Source organism: Colias croceus, chromosome 21, assembly GCF_905220415.1.
Source record: "Colias croceus chromosome 21, ilColCroc2.1".
NCBI classification, from domain to species: Eukaryota; Metazoa; Arthropoda; class Insecta; order Lepidoptera; family Pieridae; genus Colias; species Colias croceus.
Window position 1 is genome coordinate 2,294,478 of NC_059557.1, and position 26,797 is coordinate 2,321,274.

Below are 26,797 nucleotides of genomic sequence, written 5' to 3' on the forward strand. Positions count from 1 at the left end.
TGTTGGGCATTTGTTGCATTACTATCCGTACCGAAACCGAGTTTTTTAAAACGTGGATCCAGCAGACAAGCTATTGCCACGTGTTTGTTGTGTAGGGTTACCATAACTTAAATGGCTTACTCCCAATCGATTGTATCGAAATGATAATCGATTGCAAACGATCATCTTGACAATCGATTAATCGATTAATGATAATCGATTCCGCACACCACTAATTAATCATTCGAAAGTTGAGTGCGTTGGCGGCGGAACGTATCTTGTGTGTGTGTTTAAACTTGCGGACTCGCAAGTTTACAACAATTTTTTATAATGAAAAAATGGTGGAACTGGGTTCTCGCCTTTGCTTTGGCGTGCTTATTATTCGTTGTAATACCTCTTTCCTATCCCGGAGGTAGGAGTAAAGAGGAGTTACGGCCAATGTTTGAAGAATATGTTCAGAAGTACAATAAAACTTATAAAAACAACCCAGCGGAATATGAAACAAGATTTGAGCACTTCGTGGTGAGTTTCTTAGCAAATTGAGTATTCAGTTGAGTTTCTACTATAAGTGAATTATTGCAATTTATTCGTGCATTTAACAATACTATGTTAATTGTTTGTCAACAATTTGCTTGAGAAAAAGTTGTCGTATCAAAGATTATCTAAATGTAACTAAGTAATGTCATTTCCAATAATAATAATTACAAGTTAATACCTTTTTAATAGTAGGAATAATTATTATTATGTCATATTTATGGTGAAATTTCTTACAACAATTTCACATCTCATTAGTTTGTTTTTTTACACATACAGAAGTAATCAGCTTTTAAATAGTTAAATACATTATTATACTTATCACAGAGCTGAGGAATTTATTTGTTATACCTGTGTGAAGGAAAACTATTAACACTCACAACAGCAATATAATGAGTATATAAGTGAAAGTAGTTACTTTGTTTTATACTCATTAATAATGTTTAAGGATAGTACTAGAATTTAGGAATCAATATACATTATCAATAATATAAGAATAAATTATTATCCAATAATTAAGTATAAAATATATGAAATTTTTAAAATGCAAGAAATATAAACTATTTCTTATATATAACAATTTTATGCTCATAATAGTTAATAGAAATATTTTAAATAATACCTACCATAAGTAGATTACTCGCAATAATTTAATTAACAAAGAGCCAAGAACTGAACGCAAGTGTTTATAATCCTATATCTTTACAGGCTTCCGTAATGGAAATAGACGATCTGAACTCAAAATCGCGAGGGCCAGAACAGCAAAGAGCTAAATATGGTTTAACTCACTTGTCAGATATGTCCAAAGCAGAGTTTGAAGAAATACATCTATCTGATGAGCAGCCGAATAGACGACAGTCTACTAAGACCTGGGACGATACAGATAACCATGATAGGAATAGATACAGGGTTGGAAATCAACAAGGTCGCACGCCAAATGAATCTCACGATAATGTGTACATTATTATACGGAATAAAAGAGCAGCGTTGCCACTTCAAGTTGATTGGTAAGTTATTTCAGTATGTGGATGGATGTTTGTTATTTTTTAAGCTGAAACAACTAGTTAGACCCGTGTGTTTGACTAATGTTATTAAAGTATCATACTATTGAGACCGCGGGATGATGATAGGAGAGAGGCAAATATAAACTGTATCATCTTTTAAGTCTTCTATTTAATATTAAAAGAATTCTACTAAATTTAGTAGGATGAACCGGTGTCTTTAATAATAAGTCTATCAATATAAAGCTTATCCAGAAATTACCAAATAAGTTTAGTATGTGCATTGTACTTATATACATTGAAATTTACAAGCTCTACCATTTATCAATTGAATATTGTGATATAAATTGACGTTGATATGATGAAAGTGCTCTTTATATCACACTGAATGAACATCACTTTAATATGGTCAATTCAATCCACACCCCCTTACATAATCACGCGAAATTTTGTAAGAATGTTGATATTGTATTGTATGTATGTTACTCTTTCACGCAAAAACCACTGAATGGTTTTTGATAATACTAAGCAGTGACGGTTTTTGAAATATGTACCTACTTACTTAGCGCGCTAAATTAAATTAAATAAATAAATTTATGAATTACAATAAAAACGTCAATTCAATAACTAGATATATATAAAAAAAGCTCATTAACACTCAGAAATGGAAAATGCAGAGAAGAAATTGTGTGTCAGCAACGTAACCTTAAGGAAAAGGAGAATAAATGTATCCTCAGAATCCCTAAACCTTTCTTTCACATCACTCACACCAAACTCTCAATCAAGAAGCCTACAAGACATCTCTACAAACAGCTACGATGAAATCGAGAGTCTTAAAGATGAAATACAAAAACTAAATATTGAATTACAGAACGCCCTAAAAAAGATTGACTCTTTAACATCGGAAAATATGCATCTTAAACAACAAAGTGCGCATCCAAACTCCGACAAGTCCCCAGAAAAAGAAAAAAACTCTTCTGATACTCACCCTCAAGAATATCCCCCGAAAAATACACAACCAGTTCATACAAACAGGCGAAATTCATCTTTATGCCCAAATGTACTTCCTATACTGTCTAGTCAATCATTACAAAATTCACCTGTGGCTGATAAACGTGTCCATTTCAGTGATACAATTAAATTGGAATATCTGGAGCGAAAAATTATGCAACTACAATGCAATTTAGATATGGCATGTAAAGAAATACTGTCGATCACTGAACGTTTACAAAATTTCAAAGTGGATGTTCCACGGTTGGCGAAAAAATCAACGCTTGTCTGCAGTCCAGCACCGTGTGTATCTCGTAGAAAAATATATATTTATGGAACTCAGCAGTGTTCAGGTTTAGCTGCAGCATTAGATTCTTCTAGATACAACACTTCGTACAAACAATATCAAGTGTACGCTGAAATAAAACCAAATGCTTGCAGCGAGGAGATTATTAAGAACTGTATTAACTTAAATTTGACGGCTCATGATAAAATAATATTGTGTATTGGTGAAAATGATCAAAACCCAAATATGGTACTTTCATGTTTGCAGAGTGTTTTACAAAAATTTGATAAAAATTCTATTATTGTATTGAATGTCAAAAATAACAATTACTTGAATCTGTATAAATTAAATGATAGTATTAATAGAATGTGTAGGTGGTATAAAAATTGTAACTTTATAAATTGTAGTAATAACTTTAGATTCTTTAATGTTTGTAAATCCATTAATTTCTATATCGATTCAATTGATTATGATAACGAATATATTATTAAACCATCTAATCTGATAAAAATAATTAAGGATAAAACCGACAAAAAAAATACAGCACATTGTGAGCCCAAAAAAGGTACGCTTCCCTACTATTGGTCTAAAAATCGTAATCATTGCACTCATACCAAAGACGTAGTTTATAATTTAAACAGTAATATAGAGAAAGAAATAAACGTTAAAAGTAAGTTTTTTCGCGTATAAAGCCACTCCTACAAATTTTAAAATTTTTCATCAAAATATAGCTAGTATTTTATCAAAAAAGGAAATTTTAGAATTAACGATAAATGAATTAAAACTTGTTGATTGCTATCCAGATGTCATATGCCTTACTGAAACATTTTTAAAAAAGGGCTATGAATGTTTTTTTAAAATTAATAATTATATTATGGCAGCATGTTTCTGCCGTGATCAGAAACGCGGTGGATCATGCATTCTACTAAAAAACAATTTACAATTTAAAGAACTACTATTTCTTAATCAATATGCTTCACAGAATGTATTTGAAATATGTGGTGTGGAGATTCCAAGCATAAAATTAATAATTATTTGTGTCTATCGAACACCTCTATCAGATCCGTATTCGTTTTTGAATAGACTTGACCGACTTTTACATGATTTAATTTTAAAATACAAATCAAAAACAAAATTTGTTCTTACCGGAGATTTAAATATTGACACCTTAAGGAAAGGCAAAGTCGCGGATGATTTTAAGCATTTAATGAAAAACTTTAATTTGAATATCCATATTAACGTTCCAACTCGAAAAAAAGCCTGTATAGATCATATATTAAGTAATATATCAAATGCAATTGCGTCTGTTTTGCCTCTTTATTTATCAGATCATGAGACAGCACAATTAATAAGTTTTCCAACAAATACCACTAAACGCCTCTCCACCCCTCATTATACTTTTAAAAGAGACTATAGCCTCGATAACATAAAAAAGTTCAGAGAATGTCTAAATAGTCTCTCCTGGGCTTGTGTTTATGAAGAGATAGATTTTAACGCATCATTTAATACATTTCTTGAACATTTGTGCCTTTTTTATAACCTTTGCTTTCCGTATATTAAAATCAAACTGAACACTATCGGAAATGTACCTAAAAATTGGATCAGTAAGGGTCTAAGAAAAAGTTGTAAAACAAAGCGTCTACTTCGATGCAATTACTATAAAGCAAAAAATGCATGTAATAAAATTAGATATCTGAAATACTCGAATGTCTTGAAAAAATGTATTTATAAGTCAAAAAAACTAGCTAACATTAAATTTATACATAACAGTGCTAATACAACTAAAGCAGTTTGGAAAGTTATAAAAAATGAAGTTGTTAATCAAAAAACCATAGATTTCATAGATAAAATAACATACAACAATATTACAATTACAGACCCTACACATATTGCAAATACTTTTAATACACATTATATAAATTCAGTTTCAACCATTACAAATGACAATTTTATGAGGTATAAAAGTAATATTAGTTTCAATGCGAATACTATGTTTCTAAATCCCATGACGACTGATGAAGTAAAGATAATAGTAAATTCTTTGAAATCGACTGGCTCTGTGGGTTATGATGGATTAAATACTAAAGTGATAAAGTCATGTATCGCTGAAATTTTAGATGTTCTCACCTATCTTATAAACGCCTCCTTTTTGTTGGGGATTTTTCCAGAGGCTCTAAAAAAATCGATAGTAAAGCCGTTATTTAAGAAAGGAAACAAACATGACGTAAATAACTATCGTCCTATTACCTTGGTACCCATTCTATCAAAAATATTTGAAAAGTGTATGCATAAAAGGTTGATTAATTTTTGCAATAAATTCAATATTATTGTTAAGGATCAGAATGCGTTTCAGAAAAATAAATCAACCACTTTGGCTATATACTCCCTGATGGATGAAGTTTTAGGTAGCGTAAATCAAAACAAACTAACTACAGCTCTTTTCCTTGACCTATCCAAAGCGTTCGACTTCGTGTCACACTTTAAACTATTAAAAAAATTAGAATTGTATGGTATAAGGGGGCAAACGCTACACTGGATAACATCTTACCTTCAAAATAGGCAGCAGTGTGTAGTAGTTTCTAAAGTAAATAAAGACGATGAAATAACGCATTATTTTTCAAACTATGAAATAATAAAATATGGCGTACCACAAGGCAGTGTCCTTGGCCCCATTCTTTTTGTATTATACGTAAATGACATAGTAAATGTAACAAATCACAAGTGCATTTTATTTGCTGACGACATTTCTTTAATTGTAACTTCTGACAAAAATAATATTCATGACCACATAAATGACATTAATTATAGTATTGACAACATAATAAAATGGCTTGACAGTAATGATTTAAAAATAAATCTGGACAAATCAAAATATTTACAATTTAATAAATTAAACTTTGACATTCCTAAAATTGAATCAAACAATGATATAAAGTTTCTAGGTGTAACAATAGATACTAATATAGACTGGAAATTACACATAGAAAATGTTTGTAGTCGATTAAATAAATTTGTTTTTGCATTAAGGCAAGTAAGAAGTGTTACAAACGTAAAAACCGCACTTATTTCTTATCATGCTTATGTGGAATCTGTTTTACGTTATGGACTTGTGATTTGGGGTAATAGTACTAATATAATAAGAGCATTTCTGGCTCAAAAGAGATGTATACGGGCTTTATATGGTATGAGGTCGGACCAGTCATGCAAACCGATATTTAAAAAACATTGTCTGCTGCCTTTACCATCTCTTTACATTTATGAGATGTGCGTGTTTGTGACTAAACATATGTACCTATACAAAAAAGCAAGTGATTTAAATAGCCGTAGTCGCAGAGATGCAAATAAATTAATTTTAAAAGATAATCCTCGACTAAAAAAATATAATAAAAATTGTCTTTGTATGAGTGTAATAATATATAATAAGGTACAAACTAAATTAAAAAACTTAGACTCTAAATTATTTCTAAAAAAACTTAACGAATGGCTTCAACAGAAATGTTTTTATAGTGTTAAGGAATTTTTGGACTCATGATTGTATATTTGTTTCTTGATTTTTATGATGTATGTTAGGTATAATAAATTTTGAAATTTTTATTGTATAATGAATAATGTGAATGAATGACAAATTAATTGGATACTTTGAATATAGATATTATGTAATAAAATAATTTTGCACGCTGTTAAATAACGGCTAAACATGCTGTAACATTATATTGTAAGTTATAACACCTTAAAATACCATGTTTAAATGCAAATAAAGGATTTATTATTATTTTTCTCTTTATATTTATTTTTTCTCCTCTTTCGAGGGTAAAATTAAAACCAATACACGGGCCTGAGCCAAGTGCATTGGTTTACATGATACTTAAGTAGATGTAGGTGTATTGCTAAGAAATTTTCTTGTGAGACGACAGGTGTTAAGAATGACTGCTTTTTGTATAAGTGAAAGTGTAGATAACGGCATTTGGAGTATTTTCAGATTTGAAATGAGTGACTTTGGGGTGACACCGGTTGTAGATATTACAATGGGGATGATGTTAACAGTGTGTACTTGCCATTGTCGTTTAATTTCAGTAGCGAGCTCAATATATTTTGACATTTTTTCAGTGTATGTGTTAAGAAGATTGTGTGTGTTACATACTGCTATATCAATCAGTAATACTGTGTTTTTAGTTTTGTCAAATACTGTTATGTCCGGCCTGTTAAAATGTATAGTCTTATCTGTAATGATTGTTCTATCCCAGTAAATTTTAATAGAGTCATTTTCGAGGATTGTGTTAGGCTTATATTTGTAGTAGGCGATTTTTTTGGAAACAAAGGAATGTTTGTGAGCTAAATTTTGATGTATGATCGCTGCCACCTGATCGTGTCTATGTTTGTAGTCCGTTTGTACTATGGATTTGCAAGCACCGGTGATATGTTGGATAGTTTCCGAGCTACTATGACATCTTCTGCACAAATCAGTGTGCAAGTTAGGAACGCGGATGATATGTTTTTGATAATTGCGGGTATCTATGACTTGATCCTGAATGGCGATCATGAAAGCTTCAGTCTCCGGGAACAGTTCGCCACGCTTCAGCCATTCGTTCGATGCATCTCTATCCACGTGTTGTTGACCAAGGTCGGCATGATGTCTCCCATGTAGAGATTTCTGTGACCACAAATTCAGTTTCTGTTGTTTATTGTATAATTTGGGCTGAAAGTTTTTATTACTTAAATTAAGTGGGGTTAGTTTAGTGTCTATTTCTGTAACGTATTTATGTAATTGTGAACGTTCTGACATGATTTGAAAGTATGTTCTTAGTTTTACTATTAGATTATTGTGCAAATTCTGAATGTCAATTAAACCGCGCCCTCCATCGCAGCGTGGCAATGTAAGGCGTTGTATGCATGTCCTAGGATGGTGTTTTCTGTGTGCTGTCATGTGTGTGTTGATTATACGTTGTAATTTTAATAAATCTGTTTGGGACCAATTTATAATCCCAAAAGAGTAAGTAAGAACTGGTATCGCGTAGGAGTTTATAGCTTTAACAGTGTTGCGTGAATGAAGTTGTGTTCGTAATATTTGGTTAAGTCTTACTTTAAATTTTTTTATTAAATCTAATTTCGCCCGTTTTTGATGAATTTGCCTTGACTGATGGAAACCTAAATATTTATATGTACTGTATTCGTCCATGGGTTCAATTTGCTCACCGCTATCAAGTAAATATGTATTATATTGTGATTTTCCTTTAATAACTGAATGTATTTTGCACTTGTCCACCCCAAACTGCATTTTAATATCTGTAGAGAATGTCTGTGTAATGTCTGCAAGTTTTTTAAGTTCCTGGCTATTTGTGGCGTATATTTTGATATCGTCCATATATAGTAAATGTGAAAGAGTGAAGTATGAACCATTATGTTTTAATTTAAAACCTAAATTAGTGTTATTTAGTAATTCTGACAATGGATTAAGGGCAATGCAAAACCACAGTGGACTGAGGGCATCTCCCTGGAAGATACCCCTTTGGATTTTAATCGATTCTGTAGTTAATGATACATTTTGATATTGTAATTTAAGCTTGGTTTGCCAGTGAAGCATGGCTGTACCTAGAAATGATTGAAGCATAGGATGAATTTTATAGTGTTCTAGAATTTGAAGTAACCAACTGTGAGGAATAGAATCAAACGCCTTCTTATAATCAATGTACATAGTGTGAATGTTTCTGTTTTTGGTTTGTGCCTGTTTCATTACGATTGCGTCTATAGTTAACTGTTCCTTACAACCCTGTCTGTTTTTTCTACAACCCTTTTGTTGTTCCGCGAGTATGTGATGGGTATCAAGATGGTGGTAAATTAGGTGACTAATACATCCTGTTATTATTTTATATATAGTCTGTAAACACGTTATTGGTCGGTAATTTGCAGGGTTTTGGGGGTCTCCACCTTTTGGTATCATGTATGTTACTCCATGTAGAATAAATTCAGGTAACATGTCTGGTGAATGTATAAATTTGTTTATGTGGGCGTGAATAAATGGTTGTGTGCATGTGAGTTTCTTGTACCAGTAGTTGTGTATGTTGTCAGTTCCAGGGGCTTTCCAGTTGTGAGTGCGATTGATAACTTGAAGGAAAGTGTCTATGGGAAGGTTATCAAACTCCATTGACGTTATGTGAGTTGTATCAGAAGTTTTTGTTAACCATGTGGCGTTAGTGTTATGTTCTACCGGATTCTCCCATAAATCGGCCCAAAATTTATGAAATTCTTGCGATGATGGTGCGTCAAAAGTCTGAATAGTTTCAGAACGATTGTCGCTAAGGGTTCTATAGAAAAGCTTCTCATTATTTACGAAGGTAAAATTTTGTTGTTTACGTTTTGTACAATTGGTGTATCTTTTTAATCTACATGAGGCTACATTTAACTTTTGCTTTAAAGTGTCAAGAAAATGTTGCGGTTCTGTGTTTGGCTCCTCGTGTTGGGAATGTGAACGGTATTTTAGTTTTATTTCGTTAACAGTTTTAATGATTTTGTTGTTTCTATTTCCTGCTATGAATTGTGTTAATCTGCCTATTTCGAGTCTATATTTTTTTATTTTGCTTTCGATTCTTCTTTGCCAAGTGGGTTTTCTGTTTTTGCTGGTATTATCTATATTTTGATTACTATAAAACTTTGTTCCATTACAAAGGGCTGCAGTATAAGCAGCCGAATAAATGATAGTGTGAAGTGAACAAAAATCTAACTCATGATTTAAAGTTTTCGGGATAACCGTTGTGTTAAGGTGACTTATAATTTGAGAGAGTTTTCGTGATGGCTTTTGTTTTGGTATGTATGGTCTTGTTTCTGGGTTAACATTCTTAAAGCGTTCTATTGCATTATTAAATTCAGTTTCAATTTTACTATATAAGTGACTATCGTGTGAAATATTTGGGATAGATGTATCGATGTGTGATTGAATTCCTGAATCTTGGCGTGTAAGTGTGTTTAAAGTGTCTATTACTTCTTCATTTAAACTAAAATTAGTATCGTCAGTTATTGCCGGTTGTATGTTGCACGATAGGTTAGTATTTGATACCAATAACTTTTGTTCAACCTCTTTTCTAAGTTCACATATTTTATGTGCAAATAACTTATTTCTAAATATGATTCGTCTTTGATCTGCAATTCTTTGTTCTGAGATGTGTGACAAATGTGGTAGTTTTTCTATAAACATAGCATGTAACTTACTTCGGTAGGCTGTCAAATCGGATTCTAATTCAGTTACGGTTAAGTAGCTTCTGATAATTTCTTCATTCATTTCGTCTGTCCACTTCATTCTTGTATTTTGTGTGGAATTTATGGATGTTTGTTGTGTGGATTCATTTGTATTGTGGGGTGTTGTATAACTGTTCTGTGTAGTTTGTATTTGTTTTGTAACTTCATTATAAATTTGATCTAGTGTTTCTTGTGGTAGTAGCTTATTTCGTAAAATCGCTCTTTTTTGATCGCCTATTCTTTGTCGAGTGGCCTGCATGTTTGGGTATTTACTATTAAATTGTAGATGAAGAGATTCCAGGTAGTTATTCATTTGTGTAGTCTCACATTTAGTTATTATAAGGTATGTGCGCCATATGAATCGGTTCATATCTTCAGTCCATTTTTTTCGCGCACGTATTTGGCCAACAGTGGGTGCAGGGTCGATGGCTAATGCCTCCTGCACAACAGTTGTTGTCCTTGTAGAATATAAGGAATAATCGGAAGAGGGGGAGGAAGTAGAGGAACGAAAGAGAGTATGAGTAGAGGATGGTGATGGGGCATTGGAAAAAAGGGAATGTTCAGATGATGCAATGGATGATGGTGATGATGATCGGTCGGCTGTCGTCCATTGTTCGAGGGGAACCCGCCTGCTCAGTCCCCCGTCGCCAACGGTTCGCATGCTGTCACATCCAGCGTTGGCTCCAGATGTGCCCCGACGACCCCCGGGCAGCGGCCGCAAATTATATCTTTTATTTGTACTATCCATATTTTTCTCCATAAAATGGGTGTGTCTAACTTAACGTCAACGTTTGGGATCGTTGGTTTAGGTAGGTGTGATAATTATTAGGTGGAAAGATGTTTAGACCACAATATCCTGTTCCCAGTACCCGTAAGCCCCCCCACCACGACAAGGTGATCCCATGGGGGGGTTATTATTATTATTATTATGTTTCTCATTTCCATAATACTCGGGTACCACCAGAAGGACGGTACCCGGATCTTTGGAAGGCTTACGTGGGGACACGGATCCAACACGCAGAGGCCCTTTCGAGAATTTTAATGTGTTGTGGGACACCAGCCGCAGCCTGCCCATGACTGCACTATAGAGATACAGCCCTAGGCAGTCCGCGGCCGATGTAGGACTATTGCAGGGTATGGAAATTTAATAATTGGGCTATGGATTGGGATGCTAAATGGACTGGTACTGTGGACTATGGGAAACTATGGCACCTGCCTTTCTACTTTATTATTATTATTATTACTTTTGCCCTTGGGTATAATATAACTGCGCGGCATACCTAGTATTATATAATTAGGGTCATTAACTAGGTATGCCATTCATGTTGTTATTTAATTTTTTGTTTACTGTTAGGTATGTAATGTGGCTGTTTTATCATTAAATAATACAAATCTGCTTCAATTAAAAATAAATATTGCGTACATTTAACTGACGTTTGCTAAAATTTTATTTGAACCACAGCGAAATGGATACCCTACGGTTATTATGTGAGTTAGCTAGATACAATAACAATAATATTATAATATCAACAGATTTCCTTGTTGCGAAGTAGAAGGTTGACCTTTGAACTCGGCGCCATTTTTAAATCGCTAAGGAGTTAAAATGCACATGATCGTATTATACCAACGATACATGATATTATGTAAACCGATATTTTTTATCCGGAATTATGCATCGCTTCTTATTTAATTTACAAAGATTTACTAGTTATATAACATGTTTTTATATATTTATAATTGTGAAATACCTAAGTACATAGGTACATTTCATTACGTCATCGTAATCCATCCTTACGATACCTATCTCATAGGAAACAATAAGATTTCCAACTGCGTTTTCAAAGAAAAACCCGCATTGTTCCCATTCCTGTGGGATAAAAAGTAGCCTAGGTATGTCTCTTCCTGGGTCTTCAGATACCTACATACCAAATTTCATTGTAATCGGTTTAGTAGTACCTACCTATTTGCGGGAAAGAATAACAAACATCCCTCCATCCTTCCATCCATCCTCTCAAACTTTGGCATTTATAATAAAGTAGAAAGGATAAAAACAAAAAACTAACTTTTTAGTAAGGTAAATTGAACTTTATCACGCTGCGCTATAGGAAAATAAAACGAAGTGTACCAATTAAAAACTCGTTTTCGTATTTATCTCAACATCGTTAAGACTATCCATAAATCATAATGCATAATTTACATGGTATTATAATCTTTAATCCATCTAATTTATTACAAATAATAAACATCACCTGTCCTGTGTCCGTAATTATAATCTAAATATCTAGTTTGTCAACGTGTGGTATAAATATAAAGTACCTACCCTTAGAAAGTAGGTACCCCATTCCAACCTATAAATTCCTTGCATACCTACTAAATTACAGGCCCAATCAATAATTTTATACAGGTAACATAGGTCTATGTTGTGTAATGTGTTAGTCACAAATCACGTCCATACAAATAAGATAACCGGTATAATAAAATAATTCATAGAAATTATGTATGTAAGTATAACAGGAAAAAGTATCGGAAGAAAAAGCAAAAGTATTTTTTCATGAATGAAATACATAATGCATAATGCAGAATGAATTAATACAGTTATCATATTAGTTAATTTGAAATATAAAGAATATTTTACGTAAAATAACAAGGCGTCTTAAGAATTTGATCCCGATCAAGGTTATCAGGTTTTTAATGAATATAGTTTTATTCAATCCTTATCTTTTAATACGTTATGGAACACAAAGGTGTTTAGTCTTTTGAATTTTATTGTATCATAATTTAAAAATTATAAAAATTATAGCGGTAAACCGCTATAAGAATAACATTGTCTTCAAAGGACTACCTATAGGTAATAGATAGGTATACAAAATAATTAATTTTCATCATCACGCCGCGGCCGGTAATTTTGCAGTTTCAAATATAATTGTAACTGATACCAAGACCGGTTAATTTATGGTAATGTACCTTAATAATCTTGTTTGACGAGTTTATTTTGAGAATATAGTAACTAGAACAGTATTTCATTCAACTTTTTAAAACAAATAGACAAATCAAAAATTAAAATGGTATTGGTAATATTATACAGTGTGTCCGGACATGACATACCGATATTTGAAGGGGCTATTCTCCAGGTATTTTTATCGACAATTCAACCCCTCTACAGTCCCCTACCTCACCCCCCTCAAAATGGCCGCCATTTTAATCTTTACCTACCAATTCGGATAGTGAATTTATGAAAATTGTAATAACTTCGAAAGTGAGCGTCACAAAATACTAAATTTGGTTTTATTTGAACAATAACAAGTTGTTCTAGGGACCACTAAACAAATTTAATTGATAAGAGTGATGAAACATACTTTAAAAAATTCGAAACCACAAAAAACATAAAAAAAATCCGAAAAAAATTACATTTCTGCACATAATTAAAAAACTAGCCCCATTATGATGATATTTTTTTATTTTATTTAATTAGTTAGTTATGTTAGCTACAAAATGACACCAAATTTGCTGACCTAATATGAATTATTTTTTACAAATCTCATAAAAAAACAATGACCTTACGAAAGCAGTCCCATTCCAGGTAGCGGATCCGACCCTATATTCCTAGAGTGAACAGGTAGGAAATTACAAATGTGTTATGAGTGTGAGCGAGACATTGCTACGGAAACGTCCGGATGGTTATCAAACTAGTTACAGTTATGTTGACTAGTTGTTGTCCCTCGCTACGCGTTGTGATCGCACGTCAACTTTGTTCTCTACTATCTCCACTGTGTTTTACGTTATCCTTAAATTAAAGCGTTTTTTTGTGAACTTTACAATGGCAAATCGTTCTCGCAACGAATTTAAGTCCCCGTCAAGGGGGGACGCCCTTGTGCATGTCGCTACCAGGGTGAACCTTCAGTTCACCCCCGCGTCCGCGTTAAAATGTAGAAGCCCTTCTGGCTAACATTGAGAAACACCATACAAAAAAAAAAAAAAAAAAAACGAATTTACAAGTCAGAATGTTGCTGATATTGTTTTTGTTTATGGTTTTTGCAATGGCAGTGCTGCCGCTGCTGTTCGAGAATATCGAAGAAGATATCCCAACCGAGTTACGCCAAATGCTCGGACATTCGTCTCTACGTTCATGAGATTAGCTGAAAATGGGATTCGCAGACCACCCAACGAACGTTACCGGCTCGTGTCTCCGCAAGACGAAGAAGATATTCTGAGTATGATTACCAGAGAACCGAGACTCAGTGTGAGGAGGATCGCTGCAAGACTGCAGTTGTCAAGATGGGCGGTTTGGAGAGTGCTCAAGAGAGAAGGTTTACATCCTTTCCATTTTCGAAGAGTACAGGATAAAAATAATAAAAATTTAAAAATAATGCCAAATTACTTTTATTTCGACCTATGTCAGAGTTGTAATAATGTTTTTTTTTTCTTATAGCGGATTACTTATTACTTACAAGTTTGGTGTCATTTTGTAGCTAACATAACTAACTAATCAAATAAAATAAAAAAATATCATCATAAGGGGCTAGTTTTTTAATTATGTGCAGAAATGTAATTTTTTTCGGAATTTTTTTATGTTTTTTTGTGTTTTCGAATTTTTTAAAGTATGTTTCATCACTCTTATCAATTAAATTTGTTTAGTGGTCCCTAGAACAACTTGTTATTGTTCAAATAAAACCAAATTTAGTATTTTGTGACGCTCACTTTCGAAGTTATTACAATTTTCATAAATTCACTATCCGAATTGGTAGGTAAAGATTAAAATGGCGGCCATTTTGAGGGGGGTGAGGTATGGGACTGTAGAGGGGTTGAATTGTCGATAAAAATACCTGGAGAATAGCCCCTTGAAATATCGGTATGTCATGTCCGGACACACTGTATAGGTATACGGTCTGCAAATTATTCCCGATCAGAACAAGGTCCTGGGTTCGAACTTCGAACTAATCTTAAAAGGTTTATAAGTATTAAGTAATAATAACCTACCCAGAGAACGTGTATTTGAAAAAAAATACAAATTCGAAAAACAATAAAATTTCTTTTAATATTATACATCCTTTTAATTATAAGAAGACAAACTGATAACCATGTAAATATCTTAAAATTGTTTGGATAAAATTATTTCAATAACTTTTTTAATTAATTTGCATGTCCATATACAGGATGTAATTTTCACATTCTGTATGGATGTGGAGAGATATTTCTAGAGATTTTATGTTGGTTTTAACTTCTTTTTGACTTTAACTGACCGTTTATAAAAAGAAAATTAACTGTAGCGTCTGTAGCTGTACATTTTAGTTCGTTTTTGGAGTCCCGTACCCAAAGGGTTAAACATGCTTGATAAACGTCTTCTTTAATCAAAGATAATTAAAACTAAGTACATACACGTAATTTAAAACTAAATGTTAAATTTTAGTGTCGTTTCTATCTGCCTGGTTTTCCCTCCTAAGAGGGAACAATATTCAGCGCTATATCCTTCCAATGGAAGTCTATTCAATTATTTTCTCTTTTCCATAGGCGGGCACAAGGTGTAATCGGTCCAGTAAAGGACCAAGGGCTCTGTGGTGCGTGCTGGGCGTTCAGCACCATCGGGGCTATGGAAGCCATGGCGGCTATCTCTACGGGGAAGTTTCAACCGTTGAGTGTTCAGGTGAGAAGAATATTAAGCTTATGCTCAAAAATAAAATAAAAAAGCAAGAAGAAAATAGAAAAACGATGATAAAATAGTAATTTCAAAACATTGTCTTCACAATTCTAAAACTGTCCGTGTGCCTAGTGCGAGTTTTCATCGAGTACGAAACGTTACTATCGCGTCTGCGTCACAGCGAAATTTGTATGGGGAATCAAAGCTTCCCCATACGTCCGCTAGGGGCGCTGTTCGATTTCCGATACTAATTCGGCTGTGACGCAAACGCGATAGTAACGTTTCGTACTCGATAAAAACTCGCACTAGGCACACAGAACTAAAACTCTGTCTACACGTATACTAGGCAGAGTTTTCTAGTGAGTGATACAATAGACTAAAGATTGACACGCGAAATGCACTGAAAATTTCGATGACCTCATTAGAATGGGAGTCAAGTTGGTTATTTATCAAACATTATTGTTTAGAAATAATGAAAAATTCTTAATTTTTGAGTTTACTCATCATTAAAATATAGCTTAAAATCTTTACATTAAGACGCGGACAGAGTTAATATAACTTTAAAAACTTGTTGCTAAAATGAATTGACCTGGTTACGGGGTCCGGATATAGCCTGTGCAAAAGTTAAAAATAAAACACATGTTTATTTATACATCCCATCCAAAAAGAGTACATTGAACTCAAAACTGGCTGGCCCTGCAGGTTGTTTCTGGTGTTTTGCGATCCTTTATTAGTTGAACTTAATTCAATTATTATACAAAATAGATTAAGCAAATTGGTTGTAATTTCGATTTCGATTGATGAATTTGTAGTCGTTTTAGTAGTTTAAAATATTTGGCCCAGGAACATTAAATTTTACCTTCATAGAGGTCTAAAATACTTCTAGTAAATTGTGAACAAGATACAAATTCTACATTCAGCACTTCTTAGTTGCAACATTTTCCACGGCTCAGTAATTCAATGGGTAATCTGACTCTTGACAAATCGCCTTACTTATCGTGTAAGTAAGAAGTGGACGAAATACGACCTTCTCATTCTAATGTCTCTTGCGTTCCACTGCACATATCGAGAGGAAACTTATATTTGGAAAATCTCCATTGCATACGAAAGTAACGACTATCGTTTCTAAAATATTATGTTGGAATGGAACACCCTGTTTGTTAATTTTACTAATGGTCTGGTAGCCCAGTAGGCAAAATTGGACCATAACCATGAGCAGAAATCATATGGATATGTGTGTTAAATGTTTAAAAAAGAAAATATGACCATACTGAGTGTAGTACGCAGATCGTGCCGTGCAATTTTCGTAAAAAGGGGTTATAAATTTTGCTTCACGTATTTATACCATGATAGATAACTAAGGTACAAAAGAAAATAAAAACGTCATTAAATCAATAGCATATATTATTCACAATGCAAAGCGGGTTTCACAGTGGGTTCCCTCATGTCCAGACACTAGAACGTTCATATTACACGCCGCAGGTTCGCGAAGCTTAGCGAGCTTATGGTCATTCGATGCAATTCGCACTTTTGCGGTTTCCCTGTAACATTATAATTAGCTGCCTCGATGGGTGCACTGGTTTTATGGGACTATCCTGCTACAGGAAAATATGCTCTGATAACATTGATTAGGGTCTAAATTTCTGTTTTATGTCTTTGGTATCTTTTATTTTTATTTAGAGAATGGATTGCGAATGCGACCTTTTTAGAATACAAATGCATACATTAGAAAAAAATGAAGAAATATTGTAAAACATTAATTACAATTTTAATTGTTTTTTATTCGAATTTAGTCCTGTCCTCTTGCGATACTAGGAGCTTGACTGCTGTTCAAAATTATTTTATTAATCCTAAGTAATACTCGTACTGAAGAAGGGTAGGCGGACAAACTTACATTTAGTAGATTTTTCTAGTCTATGTGCTTAACAAAGTAGGTTTTACAGATCTATAAAGCTGTGATACTTGCTTACACTTTTCAGTTTATTTATTTTTACAAAACGAAAAAACATTTAGACGTCTTTCTCCAGCTCAAAATACTTATTTATCCTGGCTTTTTTATTCCAGGAGGTAAAAGATTGCGCAGGGCCTAAAAATTATATTATTTATCCTGATTTTTTTTATTCCAGGAAGTAATAGACTGCGCTGGTTTAGGTAACAGTGGTTGTGCTGGCGGGGATATATGCCTATTACTCGATTGGTTACTAATGACAAATACAGCCGTGGCCAGTGATAAGGAATATCCGCTAAAGTTGATGAACGGTGTCTGTGCGTTGAACGCGAACGCGACCGGAGTCAGGGTGAAGACGTTTACTTGTGATGAGTGAGTTTTTAAAATATGATTATAATTGTATTATAATTTATTCTTCTTTCCTTAGATTTGTTGGATATTCGGTAATACTGTAAGCAGTGGCTTTAATAACTCAGCCCCCGGAACCACAGACACAATAGAAAATCTATTGGGTTAAGGAGAATTTCGACTCCTATCAAATAGCTTCGAAAACAAGCGTTTAAAACTATTAGTTAATTTGATAATTTCTTACAATGATTATAGCTATAGTGTAACCTGCAAACTGAAGTGCACTTTCTATAACATCACTATCTAAGCCCTATGAGACGAACGGCTTGACCGATTTTTATGAAATTTTATTGGTATATTGGGTAGGTTGGAAACAAATTTTTATACCCCTGTAAATCATATATTTATATATGAAGGATGTTTAACCAAAAATGTTTTATGATTTCAGCCTAGTCGGCGCAGAAGATAAGATTCTAAGCACAATAGCAACCCACGGTCCTGTAGCGGTCGCTGTGAATGCTCTCACGTGGCAGAACTACCTTGGTGGCGTGATACAGTATCATTGCAGGTAATTTTACCGACTTTAAAACATGAGAATATTAATTATTTTGAGGAGCTAGATGTTATTGTTATTGATTTGAGTCAAGTATCGTATATAATGTTTCTAGACTAGGTAATATTTTTGTTTTACTGTCATCAATATGATACTAAATTCTCTAATGAAACTGGATTATGAATACACTTGGATAAATATATAAAATCCGTTAGAAATTTGACCTTGGATGGACTGATATTGAAGAGATTATCACTTATTTGCATAAACATGATATTTGCTCTTTTGGCTATCAAGATTTCTTTGGATAGACTATGGATAAGATTTTAATAATACAAGTAATATCGTAAAAGTAGAAATATTTTTAAATTGAATTAAACTTTTTTAATGCTGTAATCGAACTTATTATACGAATTACGAACGTAACATATTTTTGTGTGTTAATATTATGATCAATATAGTTTTAGTTTTCAATGAAAAAATATGAAAACATAAAAACTTTTCATATTCCATCACTTCTAAATTCACTCGTTTGTACTAAAAACTCATTTTCACTATTAATCCTACATGTATATGTAAGATTTAACTTAGAAAGTTCAATAAATAAAATAATAATAAATACATTTATTTATCTTTTTCACAAGGGCTTAAAAGGTTACAAGAATGTTTACAAACATAATAAATTAGGCAAATGATTTATTTATTTGTTATTTTTTTCCAGTGGAGCACCAGCAGACTTGAACCACGCGGTGGAATTAGTAGGCTACGATTTAACAGCCGAAGTTCCATACTATATAGCAAAGAATTCGTGGGGCACAGGCTTTGGGTTGGACGGGTATATACAACTCGCTATTGGGAGCAATGTGTGCGGCCTGGCCAATGAAGTGGCTAGCGTTGATGTTATAGTGTAGTGTTACGGCGGTGACAGACGTGCGAGCCAAGGCGGGCTTCGAGTAAAATTTCAAACATGTTGGATCGTCAACGAACACTCGACGGTTTTTAAGTACGCGTACTTGGGGTGACACACGAGCGAAAAAGGTCGTCGAGCCACAAGTTCGCGTACTTACTCGTACGTCTGTCACCCCTTTACGTGTTCTAAAGTGTCTAAGTGTTAGTGTTTGTCACTTTGGGAAAGTGTTGGTGTCAATGAAAAGTGTTAAGTGGCCTTAAAGTGTTAATACTCAAGGAAAACCCACTGTGTGCGTAATATTTCTTATTTTTCTCGAAATATTGTTTGTTAATTTCTCTGAAAGCTTCTTTAAATTTATGACAGTATAATTAAGAATCAATTTTCTTTATTACTTTGATTGCTCTCTACAAGTGTTTTTAAATTTAAGATGTTTTTTTGAAAAACATTGTAACTACTTACCTTAAAATAATCATTGTGTTGAGCTTAATTTTGTTTAATTTATTGCTTTTCTTAAATACTTCGTTTTCTTAACACGATCCGCTCTAGATAAGGTACGGCCACAGTCGGGTAAATATGGACTATACAAATGTAGTGGAAAAGATCAATGCGGCCTGTTTCAATTATTATTTTTTCACTGAAATCCATATTATTTTGAAAAATAAATTAATATTTTATTCTGTAAAATGTTAATTTATTATTTTTTTGGATAACGGTAACTTCGTTGTGTATTGTGTTTTCGATATTATTACTAATATAAAGTAGATTCTTAAGCTCTTGCCATTTTGTACCTTAAAACTTTACACATAAGATGTAACGTTTTTGTCACAAAAGACGAACGACTATAAAATGTTACCTTATACAATATTGTATTCAATAATAAATCTCGAATAATTAATTGACTTTCTTTCGATTACATTACAGTAAGATTCACGAAAGATGACCACGACGCAGAAGGCATATTTTAATTTTTAGGTCCCTATCATGGAGGCGAGGTGAGGCGCGGGCGGATTTAATTTTAAATAAATAAAAAATAAATTACTTAAGCAACATTAAAATATTATTTTGTCTTATGTCTTTTCTTCATGAGTGAACGTGCGCAGACGGCCGCCATTTGTGGTCATCTTTCGTGAATCGTACTGTAAATTTAGTTTGATAAATAAGTACTCTTCAAATTATAATTATTTATTATTGAAGAATATTTATTGGTGAAAGTTTTAAAATAATTTAATATGAAAGTATTTTTAAAATTGGTGATCATATAGTGCCTTCTCTTTCACACTTTGTCTATTGGTTGATAAAGACAGAGATAGCAATAAACTGCAATAAATATAGGATTTAGAATATTTTTTTGTTACGTTATGTCATGATGTTTCTAAGTACAGGACTCTAAGTAATTGTTTATTTTTAAATAATAATTAATAGTTAGTATATCATTACTTAGTTATTACGTTTTATATTGTATTAAGTATATTATTGTTTCATTTACATATTTATCATTAATTATTACACATATTATATTTTATAATAACCATTTAATACATTAAATTATATTTTCTGTTCGTCTATTGAACTAAATTGTAATCAATAATTATTCGATCCGTCCGTTTGAAATTTCGAAAAACAAGCATATTATTTTGAAAATAAAGAAACAAAAGGATTTTTTTAATGTTGTTATTATTATTCAATGTATTTAGTTGATATTAAAAAAAATCTCTATTTAATATTCTATTTTAAGTATCCACATGACATTCCTATTATTTAAGTTATTACTATTGTAAGAATACAAATATCTATCATTTATGGCTAAGCTTTAAAATAAGAAACTAAAAGACTAATTTATACAAGTTTAACATTACAATTTTGTATTAGAATTCGAATTATTAAATTTATATTCGTAACTACTGTATTAAAATTGATTATTGTTATTGTAATTTGAAACTCGAGACAATTTATAACATTCCATTCCAATGTTTTCTCTCAGAAATTTCTCAAGGGGAGTAAATTATGAGGTTTGTAAAAATTGTGCCTTTGTATTTTTATACCTTTTGTAATAAATGTTTATTCAACGAAATTGTTTTATTTATTTAGTGTGTGTGGTGTGTGGAGGATCAGTGACATACTTTGCAAGATATGCAATTGACCAATATGCATACATCCTACTTCTTATAATCGTATCGAAAAGTACTGAACAGATTTTGATGATACTTTGCAGTGATGTAACAGAGCTTGTAACAGTAACTTATAAGCTACAGTGCTTGCCATTTTGCCTGTCAATCTTTATGCCGGTTGGAACGGCGCGGCGCAACTAGTTTTGATATTTTGATGTACCTACCTATTATATTTGATAAATATTTACGCACTATAATTAATGTGTAAATACACTAAACGGAATAATCCTACCTATATAATTAAATTATATAATTTGGCACATAATTCCTTGACCACGTTAAATACGAAATAAGTGTTCGCATTTGAAAAGTAAAATATAATAAAATATTGTCAATTAATGACTCTTTTTTTTTAAATCGGTTATACATGTAACGTGCTTTAGCAATTCATGCTTATTTGTTTTAATAAATGTTTAACAAACGTATTCAATATCTCGATTTTTTACGACAAAACCATGGAGGTGTTGTTTACAAAATAATATAACGATAGTTGATACTTTGGATAACAGATAACTTGATATTTTGACCATAATAATTGTTTGTGAATTAAGTGCCTGATTTGCGCTTGACGTGGTTGTGTTATGTAAGTACCGTATCAATTTTATTGATATTACTGTATGAAAAAATAAAATAATTTATATTATGAAGTTAATCAATATTGTATTATAAGTCTATGTAAATGTAGATGGTTTTTTTTATAATATTTTTCTTTACTTTTAATACAAGTCGAATATAATCTTAATAAGACAAATACTTACTTATATTACAATATATAATAAATATCTTTACAAAAACTATTTTATTTCCTACGTTACTTTTCTACGATAAAGTGAAATGGCACCATTTCAAATGTTCATAATGTCACACTTTTAATAATTGATTTAGTAACAACATGGTGTATTTAACGGAGCAAGAGTTCGGGACAATAAATGATGAAGTCGTGAAGAAGTATACTTGGAGAACTGACAGCGGGTTTTCACTAAGTGCCATATCTTTTGGCGCCATTGTCCAGAGCCTTCAGGTAACAATAAACCTTATGCATACTACATTATGGGTTGAATAATTAATTATTAAGGATATGATTCAAATTTTGGGAATTAACTATTTAGTGCATACTTACATTGTTTTTTTTATTATTAAGAAAGTAGCTATCTCTTCTAATCTGTGTATTCTGCTTCGTTCGTATTGGAATTATAAATCTAAACCATTCTAAAATCCAGCTGACACCCAAAAATCATCAAAATCGGTCAAGGCGTTTACGAGGTTACGAGTTCTGTGACAAACATACATAAAAATATAGTGTTTGCACCTAACCATAGGTAAGTAGGTATGTAGGTACCTACCTACTTATTAATAAATGATTATTATATAATTATAAATTATATTTCACCAGGTGCCCGACAAAGACGGCAATATTAACGACGTAGTCCTTGGCTTCAATGACCTCAAGAGTTACGTAGAGAGGAACATAAAGAATTTCGGTGGAGTCATCGGGAGATGCACCAATAGGGTCGCGGAGGGAACCATACAGATTGATGGGGTCACTCATCGTCTTACGAAAAATAAGGACGGACATCATGTGCATGGCGGGAATTTGGCTTTTGATAAGGTGAAGTTTTTAAATCGTTGTAGAAGTTTGTCGAAAAAAAAAATAACTAGAAAAAGCTTTCCAAGTTGGAAAGAATGAATTTCACTAAAACTGGTGCACTCTAATTTTAATAAAAGGTAGAAATTAGAGTTAAAAAAGATACTAAAGCAAAAGTAATTTTATTTTTCGTATAATTTGATTTAATTACAGTGTACGTGTGTAATAAGCTACTTAAATTGCCTTACTCAATATTTTTATCTATTATTCACAATAAAATTAGGTTAACTGGAGTTCCACCGTAGACGGCACCCGTGTGGTATTCAGTAGGCTCTCAAAAGATGGTGAAGAAGGCTACCCTGGGGACCTGATGGTGAACATCACATATGAAGTGAAGGATGATGACACTTGGTACATAGAGTATACCGCCAGCTCCACTAAGAAGACCATCATCAATATGACAAACCATTCATACTTTAATTTGGCGGGACACGAGAGTGGAGCTGAAGGCCTATATAACCATCTGGTTACTATGAATTGTGATAAGTAAGTTTAATTTATGAAACTATTAGCTTTACACTCGCGGCTTCGCCCGTGTTTTCAAAGAAAAACCCGCATAGTTCTCGTTCCCGTAGGATTTCCGGGATAAAACCTATCATATGTGTTAAAAAAAGTTACCCTCTATATGTGTGCTATATTTCATTGTAATCGGTTCAGTAGTATTTGCGTGAAAGAGTACCTAACCAACAAACACACACACGGCACACGTCTCCATCCTCACATACTTTCGCATATTTATAATATTAGTAGGAATTGGAAACTTATAATAAGGTTTTCAATGCTGTCTGCTGTGGTGTGATCGTGATCGGGTCTGGTGTAAATGCTTAAGCTCAACAACCTACAGTATGTAGATTTTCTCAACGTGTAGATATTGTAAACTTTTCCTCTATGTGGTTATAATTGAAGAATTCGAAGTATGCTAAACTAATGATTCTAGAAATTTGAGTATGATATATTGTAGTATAGTACCTGTGTTTACTTTTTATCGAATAATAGTTACTCAAATTTTCTTTCTTTTATAAAACCAGTCGTTTGTTATAAAGGTTTAATAAAATCAGTATAATAAAATTAATTTTGTCTGCAGAGTGGTAGAAGTAAGATCCGACTGGGTGCCAACTGGCCGACTCCTGCCCGTCGGAGGAACTCCATTTGACCTTAGAAGTCCCAAACGCCTCGGAGATATTATAGAAAATTCCCAGAATCTTTTCCACCACAATTTGTGTGTGACGAAGAATGGTAACAAGGTACTTAATTAATAATATATTATGTTAGATAAAAATACGTCTCGTTCTTTTTTAAAAAAAAAAAAAAAAAAATGTTTGGTACATCTTGCCCACCTTGTTGATTAGTCCAATTATAAAATGGAAACTATAGGTACTGTGTAGGAATACTGTCTAATACAATTTATTCATATCAGATAATTATACTATATATTGAAACTCTAAAAGCTATCATTATAACCACCAGGTAACATTTTTATTTCTTCTTGTTTTCCAATAAAATAGCTTCTCCAATGTTACCTATTGTTTCCAGTTTTGCAAGATTAAAAAATTAAAATAACTTAAATAATTCCAGGGTCTAAACTTCCTTTCCCGCGTCTACCACCCACCATCAGGCCGCTTCATGGACGTCTACAGCGATCAGCCCAGTATTCTCTTTTACAATGCGAATTATTTCCCCACTAAAGAAGAAGCTGGGATTGTCGGAAAAGATGGCGCTAGTTACCGCCGTCACGCAGGAACGTGTATAGAAACACAGAATTACATAGATGCTGTACATCATCCTTCCTTCCCTACTGTTATTTTGAAACCTGGCGACATTTATAAACAGAAGACGGAGTACAGATTCGGTGTTGTAAAACAAAATGGAGTTGTTGCGCCGGCGTAAAATAAAATATTGTTAAAGATGAAATAAATAAAGCGGCGTAAAATAAAATATTGTTAAGATAAAAATTAAAGATGTGTGTTTTATTTTTTATTGAATGGGATTATTTTTTATTGAATACTCTGCTCGGCTTAATTTCTTCATGTATATGCCAAAGACAGTTATGATTATTTTTTTCAATTATTATATTAATTTGTATTTTTTTGAAATAGACGTTGTTAAAAATCTTAAGGGAAAAAATAAAAATTTTGACATAGTTTTTCTCAAACGTTTCCCTGTGAACCTATAAGTGTATAAGACACATATTACGTATTAGGTATTATTACCTTAATAATATCGTAGTCATGGCAGAATCCCTGGAAGACCTTAATGCAATGCTCGATGACCTCTACAGAGTTTCACAACAAGTGGGCCTTAGCATGAACATGGACAAGACGAAAATCATGTCGAATGTCCATGTTGTGCCCTCTCCAGTCTCTGTTGGAAACTCTACTCTCGAAGTTGTTGACGAATATGTCTACCTAGGACAAACCGTCCAATTAGGCAGGTCCAACTTCGGGAAAGAGGTCAATCGTCGAATCCGACTCGGATGGGCAGCGTTCGGGAAGTTACATAACATCTTTTCATCCAAAATCCCTCAGTGCCTGAAGACAAAAGTCTTCGAGCAATGTGTGTTGCCAGTGATGACATACGGTACAGAAACGTGGTCTCTAACCCAGGGCCTTGTGCACAAGCTCAGCGTCGCTCAACGTGCTATGGAAAGGGCTATGCTCGGAGTTTCCCTACGTGATCGAATCAGAAATGAGGAGATCCGTAGGAGAACCGGTGTCACCGACATAGCTCGCCGGATTAGCACGCTGAAGTGGCAATGGGCTGGGCACATAGCCCGCAGAACCGATGGCCGTTGGGGCAGAAAGGTTCTCGAATGGAGACCACGTACTGGGCGACGAAGCGTGGGACGACCACCCACAAGATGGACAGACGACCTGGTCCGAGTGGCAGGGAGCCGCTGGATGCAGGCCGCCGGTGACCGGTCGTGGTGGAAAACCCTGAGGGAGGCCTTTGTCCAGCAGTGGACGTCCCACGGCTGAAACGACGACGACGACGACCTTAATAATTATACTAATTATTAAATCAATTTAAATTCGAAACGGTTACAATTTCATTGTTGGTCCGCTGTATGATTTTGAATGCAAAGCGCCAGCAAAGTCTCAGACAGAAAGCTAGTATTACCATAATAACTATAATAGTTATAATATTTTTATGTACGAATTTTATTAGTTATAAAAACCCATATCTCATGTTCCCAAAAATTTATTGGACCACATTGATAGATAATAATTACATTATGTGGTCAATTTAACTTTTGATAACATGTCCAATGTCAAGGCTGTGATAATTGGTAGGTCGTTTTGAATTATAACAACAAGATACTAATTTTTTATAGCTAATTTGTTGAATTTTATATTTTTGGTTTTATGGCATTGAATAAAAAAAATTACGGGTGGCTGAATTGGTCAGGCGTCGCATGATCTCTGCGGACGCGGTTCTACCGAATACCCGCGGCCCCGTCTATAAAGCGGCACGGCGGAACACAGTGGAGTTTAGTCGGTAGGTCCCTGCACTCAGCAGGGTGAGTCCGACATAACCCAGGGCTCTTTCCCCGAGTGCCCTGGGTATGCTTAA

General features: G+C 33.4%; 2 protein-coding genes across 2 annotated transcripts; both read left to right on the forward strand.

Annotated features, from left to right (window-relative positions):
- The first annotated feature begins 215 nt into the window (after window positions 1-215).
- On the forward strand, window positions 216-19,828 carry LOC123701300 (cathepsin O-like). The gene is made up of 7 exons (XM_045648723.1): window positions 216-501; window positions 1,222-1,520; window positions 15,529-15,661; window positions 17,782-17,975; window positions 18,400-18,519; window positions 19,226-19,420; window positions 19,595-19,828. Exons 1-6 carry the CDS (start codon window positions 310-312, stop codon window positions 19,413-19,415), a joined length of 1,128 nt encoding a protein of 375 aa, XP_045504679.1. The 5' UTR covers window positions 216-309; the 3' UTR covers window positions 19,416-19,420; window positions 19,595-19,828.
- Window positions 19,829-22,474: 2,646 nt separating this feature from the next.
- On the forward strand, window positions 22,475-25,114 carry LOC123701545 (galactose mutarotase-like). Its single transcript, XM_045649049.1, has 5 exons — window positions 22,475-22,603; window positions 22,976-23,191; window positions 23,451-23,713; window positions 24,312-24,471; window positions 24,803-25,114. The coding sequence occupies exons 1-5, from the start codon at window positions 22,475-22,477 to the stop codon at window positions 25,112-25,114; spliced, it is 1,080 nt and encodes a 359-aa protein (XP_045505005.1).
- The last annotated feature ends 1,683 nt before the right edge of the window (window positions 25,115-26,797 follow it).

Bases quoted from the DNA above. Each gene is read 5' to 3' on its own strand.
- LOC123701300 (XM_045648723.1), top strand. From the start codon at position 310: ATGAAAAAATGGTGGAACTGGGTTCTCGCCTTTGCTTTGGCGTGCTTA. The intron at 502-1,221 runs GTGAGTTTCTTA...ATATCTTTACAG, and splicing joins CAAGATTTGAGCACTTCGTG to GCTTCCGTAATGGAAATAGA. The intron at 1,521-15,528 runs GTAAGTTATTTC...TCTTTTCCATAG, and splicing joins TTGCCACTTCAAGTTGATTG to GCGGGCACAAGGTGTAATCG.
- LOC123701545 (XM_045649049.1), top strand. From the start codon at position 22,475: ATGGTGTATTTAACGGAGCAAGAGTTCGGGACAATAAATGATGAAGTC. The intron at 22,604-22,975 runs GTAACAATAAAC...ATATTTCACCAG, and splicing joins CCATTGTCCAGAGCCTTCAG to GTGCCCGACAAAGACGGCAA. The intron at 23,192-23,450 runs GTGAAGTTTTTA...CAATAAAATTAG, and splicing joins GGAATTTGGCTTTTGATAAG to GTTAACTGGAGTTCCACCGT.